Raw genomic sequence first — 10000 nt, forward strand, 5'->3', positions numbered from 1 at the left:
GGAGGAAAAGTATTTCGGTTCGGCACCCCCGTGACAACAAGAGTACGTCTGTTGCTGCTCTTGTTGCTGCTGGTGGTGATGGTGCTGTTGTCGACTGTCCCACGGGCCGAATGTCAGACCCAGTGTCAGGGAGCCATCCAGAACCTGACGGTGTGCGTGCTGATAGACAGCCCCCCGGGTACAGTGCGGGGTGACGCGCTGACGAGTTCTGCCATCTACATGTTGGACAAGCTGAACAGGGAGAACGCCATTCCGGGCTACACGCTGATCCGTGATATCCGCTACACGTACTGTGAACCCGCCACTGGGTTGACCCGCATGTACGAGGCCAGAAAAGACGGCGCTGTAGCTTATGTGGGTAAGTTGGGTTTTGTTTTCCTGCGTTACTACGAATACGGTAGTTTTGATGTTTCTGCTGCTACTACTACTGCTACTACTATCAACAACAACAATAACAAAAATTATACGCAAAGTGCTTTTCTCTCCTTCTCCTCCTCCTTTCCTCCATCATCTTCTCCTTCCTCCTCCTTCATCTCCTGCATCTCTTCTTCTTCCTCCTCCTCCTCCTCTTCCATTTCATTCATTCCCCCTTTTTCCTCGTTTTACATGTCTTCGTCCTTTTCTTCTGCCACTACCAACTACTAACTACTGCTACTACACATCGTTTTTTTTCTTGTCTTTTCTTATTCATTCTGTTTGTTATTGTTGTTGTTCTTATTGCTCTTGTAGAACAACTCTAGGACCACCTTGTCAGTTCACCGGCAGGACGGCTGGCTCAGCAGTGGAACATGGCCATGATCACTTACCAGTCGCGTTTTCTACCTCCTCCTCTTCTTCCTCCTCCCTTCCCTTCCTCCTCCTCCTTCTCTTCTTCTTCCCCCTCTTCATCTTCTGCCCGTGCAGTAATAACAGCTGAGTACTGCCGCTGCTGCTCTTCCTCCTTCCACCACCACCACCACCACTACTTCGACCACGATTACGTCTACGTCCTTCTCTTCTACGAGGGTCATTCAATAAATAAGGTGAATTTTTCGGTATAAGGACTTCTAATACAGATAGAAGCTTACTTTTTTTTGTTTTGTTTTTTGTTTTACTTCTTTTTCACATGGATTTAATTTGTTTTCCAGACTAAAAAAAACTTAGAGAGTTTTGGCGATTAACAAAGATGGCCGACCAAGAAGCATGCTCCAGGATTGAACAGCAGTCAGTTATCAAGTTTTTGGTTGCTGAAGGGTGCAAACCAGTTGAAATTCATAGGAGAATGTCAACTGTGTATGGTGCCACATGTTTCAGCCGAAAAAATGTCTACAAGTGGGCTAAATTGTTTAAAGAAGGACGGAGCAGTGTTGAGGATGAAGACAGGCCTGGAAGGCCTACAGAAGTGAGGTCTCCTGAGGTGATCGAATCAGTCAGTGACCTCATTCAGTCTGACAGAAGGGTGACAGTGGATGACATTGCAAGGACTTTGAGCTTATCTGTTGGGACAGCACACAAAATTGTCCATGATGACCTTGGCTACTCGAAGGTCAGCTGCCGGTGGGTGCCAAAGATGCTTACTCCAGAGCACTAACACAGGAGGGTCGAGTTGTCCCAGCAGTGTCCCCCTTACAGCCCAGACCTTGCCCCTTCAGACTTTCACCTGTTTGGTCCCTTGAAAGCGTTCACGAGAGGCACGAAGTTTGAAAGTGACGATGAAGTCAAAAGTGTTGTGAGCGACTGGCTGAGACATCAGTCCAAAGATTTTTACGCTGAGGGAATACGGAAGCTTGTGCACAGATGGGAAAAGTGTGTGACAGTGCTGGGAGACTACGCTGAAAAAAAAGTAAGCTTCTATCTGTATTAGAAGTCCTTATACCGAAAAATTCACCTTATTTATTGAATGACCCTCGTACTTCATCTGTTTCTCTGCCCTCCTCCTCCTATTACAGCTTCTTTTTCTTATCCTCCTCCTTCTCCTTACTGCTCTCGTTGAACAGCAACAACGACAACAACGACGACGACAACAACACCTCCAACAACGACGACAACAACAAGGCCACCTTGCGCGGTCACCTGCGAGCCGGCAGGACGGCTGGCTCACCAGTGGAACATGGCCATGAGCACTTACCACTGCTTCAGCACACGTCTGTCCAGTCGCTATTTCTTCCTCCTCCTCTTCCTCCTCCTCCCTTCCCCTCCTCTTCCTCCTCTTCCTCCTCCTCCCTCCCCCCTTCCTCCTCCTCTTCCTCCCTCCCCACTCCTCTTCCTCCTCCTCTTCCTCCTCCTCCCTTCCCCTCCTCCTCCTCACCCTCTTTCCCCCTCCTCCTCCTCTTCCTTCTCCTCCCTCCCCCTCCTCTTCCTCCATTCCCATCCTCTTCCTCCTCCTCCCTTCCCCTCCTCCTCCTCACCCCCTTTCCCCCCTCCTCCTCCCTCCCCCCTCCTCTTCCTCCATTCCCATCCTCTTCCTCCTCCCTTCCCCACCTCTTCCTCCTCTTCCTCCTCCTCCCTCCCCCTCCTCTTCCTCCATTCCCATCCTCTTCCTCCTCCTCCCTTCCCCTCCTCCTCCTCACCCCCTTTCCCCCTCCTCCTCTTCCTTCTCCTCCCTCCCCCTCCTCTTCCTCCATTCCCATCCTCTTCCTCCTCCTTCCCCCCCTCTCCTCATCTTCTGCCCGTACAACAACAACTGCTAGTACTATAATTAAAACTCTGCTCCTGCTCCTCCTCGTTCCACCACCACTACAACTACTACTACTACTACTGCTACTGCTACTGCTGCTACTACTGCAACTACGACTACGTCCTTCCCCCTCGACTACGTCCTTCCCCTCTTCTACTTCATCTGCTTCTCTGTCTTTCTCCTCGTAATACTACTACGTTTTCTTCTTCTTCTCCTCCTCCTCCTCCTTATTGCTCTTGTTGAACAACAACGACAACATCATCAACAACAACAACAACAACAGGGCCACCTTGCGAAGTGACCTGCGAGCCGGCAGGACAGTTGGCTAAGCAGTGGAACATGGTCATGATCACTTACCGCTGCTTCAGCACACGTCTGTCCAGTCGCTACTTATACCCGACCGTGGCCCGAACCGTGGGCACCTACATGGAGATCGCCCGCTTCATCGTGGCCACGCTGCATTATTTCGCTCTGTCCAAGGTCCGCCTGATCGTCAGCAGATCCGAGATCTTCGACTGGGAAGAGATGTCCGAGGAGATCATTGTGAGTGCTGTGTTAGTGGAGAGTGGTTGTCTGAAATTAATGATGATATATGATGATGATGGTGATGGTAATGATAATTAGTGGTGATGATTATGATGATGATCTACCACTACTACTACTATTACTACTACTACTACTACTGCTGCTGCTGCTGCTGTTGCCGCCGTCGCTGCTGCTGCTGCTACTACTAGCGCCTTGTAGTAAGTGGTGGTTGTCGAGGTGAATACCCCTTCTTTTGTCTGTCTGAAACCCATCCCCTTACACACACACACACACACACACACACACACACACAGCACACACGCACACACACACACACACACTCTGTCTCAAACACACACACACACACACATACATTCTACATTAACAAAGTATGGTATATTTTTGCCGACTTTCTTGTACACTTGTCATAAGTGGTCACCTTTGTGTGTGTGTGTTTGTGTGTGTGTGTGCGTACGTGCGTGTATGTGCATGTATGCGCGCGCGCGCGTGTGTGTATGCATGTATGTATGAGTGTGTGTGTGTGTGTGTGTGTGTGTGTGTGTGTATGCGCACGCACGCGTGCTTGTATTTATATGTGTATGTTATATCTGTCTGTCTGTCTATCTATCTATATATTTATCTATCTGTCTGTGTGTGTGTATGTGTGTGTGTCTGTGCGTATGTGTGTGTGTGTGCGTGCGTGTATGTGCATGTATGTATGTGTGTGTGTGTGTGCACGCACGCACGCGTGTGCATGTATGTATATGTTAAAAAATGTTATATCTATCTATATGTCTGTCTATCTGTCTATATCTGTGTGTGTGTGAGGGGAGGGGGATGTGAGGGGGAGGGGGTTCGCGTTCGCGCGTGTGTGTGTATGTATGTATGCATGTATGTGTGTCTATCTATCTATCTGTCCTATGTATGTATCTATCTATCTCTGTGTGTGTATGTGTGTGTGTGTGTGTGCGCGCGCGCGCTCACGCTCGTGTGTGTGTGTGTGTGTGTGTGTGTGTGTGAACGCAGCGGAACAGTAAATTCGTGGATAAAGATCAAGTTGACTATACGGACATGCATCACGCCAGTCCTGAAGCTTTTAAACACATCTCTCATTCCTGTGGTGAGGAAAAGTGTGTGTGTGTGTGTGTGTGTGTGTGTGTGTGTGTGTGTGTGTGTATGCGTGTGTGTGCGTGTATGCGTGTGTGTATGCGTGTATGCGTGTGTGTTTGCGTGTGTGTGTGTGTGTGCGCATGCGTGCGTGTATGCGTACGTGCGTGTGTGTTTTATCGTTACGCCCAAAATTGTCACCTGCGAAACATGTCCAAAACTTGTCGCCAAAATCAAAATTCTCTCCCTTTGCGAGAAACCTGCGAAAGGATGAACATTCACTTCTGTACCAATCTTACTTAAAACTATTTCATTTTCTTTCTTTCTTACCTCCCATGCCGAACCCTGGACACAGTGGATATAAATCCACTACCCTGATGGCCGTTAAATGGCACAGGACCTTCAAACAGTTTTCAAAATATTTGTTTAGCCCATGTGTTTGTTAAAACGTATCTTTAACCTTTTTTCTTTTTTTTTTTTTTTTTTTTTTTTTGCCCCCCTGTGTTCGTTAAAACGTATGTCAATAATGAATATAATAACCCCGTGTTTCGGTTCTCTCTCTCTCTCTCTCTCTCTCTCTCTCTCTCTCTGTGTGTTCAACTTAAACAATTAAGTTTTTTTTGTGGAAATTCTTTGTCAAAATTTGGCTTTGAAATAGGGAGGGGGGTGGGGGTGGGGGGGGTGGGGGAAGTCCTTTACACACATTTTCATAATGTCATTGCACTTCTGGATAGGGCACAAAATTACAAAGAAGGTAAAAATGTCTCCAAGATCAGATCATTATCATATTGTTGTTTCTTGTTCACAAAACTCAGCACTTTTATCTGGCATACCGACGAACTGAAATGTAACAACAGTCGTTTTTGACTCACTTGTGTAAACAAAGTGAGTCTATGTTTTAACCCGGTGTTCGGTTGTCTGTGTGTGTGTGTGTGTGTGTGTGTGTGTGTGTGTGTGTCCGTGGTAAACTTTAACATTGACATTTTCTCTGCAAATACTTTGTCAGTTGACACCAAATTAGGCATACAAATAGGAAACATTCAGTTCTTTCCAGTCATCTTGTTTAAAACAGTATTGCACCTCTGGGATGGGCACAAAAAAAAAAAGAAAAAAAAAGAAGCCTAATTATATGCAAACTGCATTTACTGTTATATTTATATTTTTTGTATTCTCTAAACTTGGCACTTTGATCTGATATTCTGACCCAACAACAAGAGCGGTCATTATTTTCATTTTTTGTTCAAACAGGAACTTCTTTTGCTAAGCATGGAAGTTTTATTTATTTTGCAAACGTTTTGGTGCAGATAGTAAAAAATGGAAATTACTCTGTAATTAATGCTAGGAGACTTAATTTGCTTTAAACTGATCTTTCTCATCTTAAACATTACATTTTGAAATTATACTCAATACATAAAAAGCTTGGATTTTTTAAAAAGTGTATCACAAGTGAGTCTTGAAGGCCTTGCCTCTCTTGTTTCATTTGAGTTCAAATAGGAAGTCCTTTTGGGTTTTATGGAAGTAATGTTGGTTCATTTATTTTCCAGAAACTTTGGGGAATATTTTTGGTTGTTGCTGATCTCACTCGTCTTAAACATTAAATTCTAAGAAATGACTGTAGGCATAGAAAGGCTATTCCCTTATATGAAGGCTCAGCACAATCTGCATTCGCCTCTTTGGACTTGCACGCTACTGAGGCCATTAAAAAAACAGCAACAGCAACCACAATTTGTCAGTTGCTCTCAAGTCAACATGCGTGTATTAATTTTGTTTAAGGTACCCAAACAGCGGTCATATTCCGCCATTATTTAGAGAGAAACAGTTCAGAGTTTTCGAGCGCTTGTTTTGACCGATTCTGATTATAGTCTTTTTATTTTGGAATACCACCCCTGTTCAGACAGACAGGTGGTGATGGACCTTCAGTCTTCACTGTTCCGAGTGCAAGAAATCGTCTAGAAAAAATCGGATATGTTCAAAGTGATTTTTGTGTATATTAGGCCAGAAAATGCGTGATTTTGTTACGATTTATCGATGGCGAAAAAGTCATGATAAAGACAAGGAAAGTTTGAAACTTGGATAAATTTTATCACAAAAAAAAACACAATAAAATGTCAATCGATGTGGTGTGCTTAAAATGGATATGCAATACTCAACTTTTGGTTCGGCAAACACCCATTTGTGATCATGTGCAAAAATATGATTTGGATTGTTGTGTATTTGTTACCATCCACCCCCATCTCCCCTAACCCAAACGTCAGCGTTTTCGGTTTTGTTGTTGCTGTGCAGCAGGTATCACATTTGAGCCACGAAAGCTTTGCCTGTATTAAAATAAATAAATAAATAAACAAATAAAAATAAATCAAACAAGAAAAAAACATTAACGCTGGAGACGCCATGGCAGACTCGTTTAGGCGTTAACTCACTCAGTACGGCCACTCCTCTTTTCTCCTCTACACAGACCCCCTCGGATGTCCAGTGGGTGTCTGAATGACCCAACCTTTAGCTTCCGTCGTCAGAATTGTGGTATTCTTTGTCAACATTCACCTCTTCAGTATAAGAGCCTTCCGCTTGCAATATTTTGATGGTGGTAATTGGGGTGAAACGCAGTTAACGTCGTCTCTTTCGCCGTTCGTATGGAGAGAGTTAAACTTTTGATCCAATGCTCAGCAGTGATCAGGCATCGAGGCCCCGTTTCGGCATGGAGCTGTGTCCTTGGGAAAGGCACTTCACTCCGATTTTCCTCACTCCACTCAGGTGGGAATGGATACTTTTGTTAGGGAATGTTAAAACGGCGAAAGTAGAGGATTGGTTCCCCGCCTTCCTGTTTCTAGCCCTGGACACAATAGATATGAATTCACTGCCCCGATGGCTGTAAAAGGCTATGGGACCTTTAACCCTTTCACCGCCAGTCACTTTAGAGAACAAAATTCCCTTGTGGTATGAACACAGAAAAGACAGTGAGTATGAATAGCTGGAGATTCCCCCTGCGATGTATAGAAAATATGGCCTGTCCTACCACCGAATATTAAGATCAGTAGGTTCATGGATAACAGACCAATGAATGGTCACCTTTCAGTGACATGGGTCCTCTAGGACCATGCCTGTGCATAAATGTGAGCTTGGCGGTGAAAGGGTTAACCTTTTTTTTCGAACATTGAAGGGGTGTGAACAAGAAACGGTGGTTGTTTTTCAGCGGTGGTGCTGTGCATGTTTCCCCAAGAGGCCATAGGCTTCCTGAATGCGGTGAAGAAAATGGGATTCTTCACCAACGAGCATGTATTCATCACCATCAACATGGCTATGGTGTATCGGGATCTCCACCTCAGCAAAAATTTCTCAGGTGATGTTGATAATAACAGTGATGATGGTGATGATGATGATGATAATATTAATAGCAGTGATAGTAACAATACTGTAATAATGATTACGGCGACGTTTATGTCATGATGATGATGATCACCATCAGCGTGGCCAGCGTTTATCGTGCCTACGAACAAAGCGGTAATTTCTCAGGTAATAACGATGATGATGATGATGATGATGATGATGATGATAATCATCGTCATCATCATCATTAGTAATAACAATGAATATGATAATCATAACAAGAATGCTACTACTACTACTACTACTGCTGCTGCTGCTGCTGCTACCACTTCTACTACTAATAAGGACAAAAACAACGACCACTTTATTACTGCTACAATAATAATAATAATGATAATGACAGACGATTTGAGAGGTGAAAAAGGTTGACGCTGCATTGAAGCGACCCCTGGGGAGAGCAGCAGGAATTTCACATGGAGAAAAAAAAGAAAAGAAAAAAGTCACCCTCTCTCTCTCTCTCTCTCTCTCTCTCTCTCTATATATATATATATATATATATATACGTATTTCTCTTTCTGTCTGTCTGTCTGTCTGTCTGTCTCGCAGTATTTGTATTTGTATTTCTTTTTATCACAACAGATTTCTCTGTGTGAAATTCGGGCTGCTCTCCCCAGGGAGAACGCGTCGCTATGCTACAGCGCCACCCATTTTTTGTATTTTTTCCTGCGTGCAGTTTTATTTGTTTTTTCCTATAGAAGTTGATTTTCTACAGCATTTTGCCAGGAACAACCCTTTTGTTGTCGTGGGTTCATTTACGTGCGCAAAGTGCATGCTGCACACGGGACCTCGGTTTATCGTCTCATCCAAATGACTAGCGTCCAGACCACCACTCAAGGTCTAGTGGAGGGGGAGAAAATATCGGCGGCTGAGCCGTAATTCGAACCAGCGCACTCAGATTCTCTCGCTTCCTAGGTGGACGCGTTACTTCTAGGCCATCACTCCACTATATATATATATATATATATATATATATATATATATATATATATATATATATATGTGTGTGTGTGTGTGTGTGTGTGTGTGTGTGTTCTTTTTCAAGGATTGTTGGATGTGGGCATGGAAGTTGACGATAAGTCGAAAGAATACAAGGAGTTCCGGCGGAACGTGGACCCTTGCCCTACTCACGCCAACACCTCATCCGGCAGGCCCTGCATCCGTGCAGGCAATGTTGGTTTCAGTCCTTCTTTCTGTCTTCGTATCTGTTTTGGAGGCGATGTGGCGGAATCGGTTGGGCGTTGACCACTGGTTAGGCGTATGATTTCTGATCCAGTTTTCACCATTGCTCAGGGTTCGAAGCCCAATTTCCGACATGGTGTTGCGTCCTGGGGGGAGGCGGGGGGTGAGGGAAGGGGGGAGGGGGAGGGGGCGGAAGGGCTTTTTACTCAGATTTCTCTACCCAGATGAGAATGGATTCCTGACTTCGGTTGGGGGAAGATTAATTGAAACGTCTGAAGGAGAGGAGTGGGCTCCGCCTTTCTTATGCCGAGCCCTAGAAACAGTGGATATGAACCCACTGCCTAGTTGGCAAAAGGCTGTTGGATCTTTAACCTTTATCTTAAAAAGAGGGAAACGCTAACGGGCAAACGGGCTGACACAAAAAAGCACGTTCTCATTCCAGTACGTGTTTCATGGAAATGTTCTTGGCAATGGGCATCCATATTGTTGAAGGATCAACTGCATGGGGAGCAGTGTGTGTGTGTGTGTGTGTGTGTGTGTGTGTGTGTGTGTGGAGGGAGGGCGTAGGGGGGATGTGGTAGGGCTGTACTATGGCGTTCCTCTCTCCACCGGTAGTGCAGCCTTAATTTCACACAGATACATCAAGGGTGATCATCAAATTGAACATTCTGGGGTGCAAAAAGCGTGCTTCATTGGTTGCTCTCTCTCTCTCTCTCTCTCTCTCTCTCTCTCTCTCACACACACACACACACACACACACACACACACTCTCTCTCTCTCTGTATGTCGAAATGTGCAGGAAGGGGAGAAAGGGGTTGTTGAAATTATTAGAGCTATGTAAAAATTAAAGTCTATTGACCCTTTACTGGAAACTCTTTAGCACATTGATAGAGCCGATGCTCACATATGCAGTACAAATTTGGGGTACCTGTGAGAATAAACAAATGGAAATCATCCATACATTTGCAGTAAAACGTTTCTTTGAATATATTACTTCATTCCTCTAATCAAGTAGCATATGGTGAAACTGGTAGATATCCACTGAAAATTCGTACAACAATTAAGTGCATCAAGTATTGGTTAAAACTTGTTAAATCACCGCCGACAAGACTTTGTAAGCAGGCTTATGAAATGTTACAACAGCATGAA

At 44.7% G+C, this 10000-nt stretch overlaps 1 protein-coding gene across 1 annotated transcript in view; it reads left to right on the forward strand.

Annotated features, from left to right (window-relative positions):
- Positions 1–78: 78 nt before the first annotated feature.
- Positions 79–10000, forward strand: part of LOC143276426 (atrial natriuretic peptide receptor 1-like) — a 51256-nt gene continuing 41334 nt past the window's right edge. Inside the window, exons 1-4 of the mRNA XM_076580915.1 lie at positions 79–358; positions 2940–3224; positions 7479–7625; positions 8821–8842. Coding sequence (XP_076437030.1) covers positions 79–358; positions 2940–3224; positions 7479–7625; positions 8821–8842 — 734 coding nt within the window. The remainder of the gene's footprint in view (positions 359–2939; positions 3225–7478; positions 7626–8820; positions 8843–10000) is intronic.

The sequence above is a fragment of the Babylonia areolata genome, chromosome 32 (assembly GCF_041734735.1).
Source record: "Babylonia areolata isolate BAREFJ2019XMU chromosome 32, ASM4173473v1, whole genome shotgun sequence".
In the NCBI taxonomy this organism is placed as follows: Eukaryota; Metazoa; Mollusca; class Gastropoda; order Neogastropoda; family Buccinidae; genus Babylonia; species Babylonia areolata.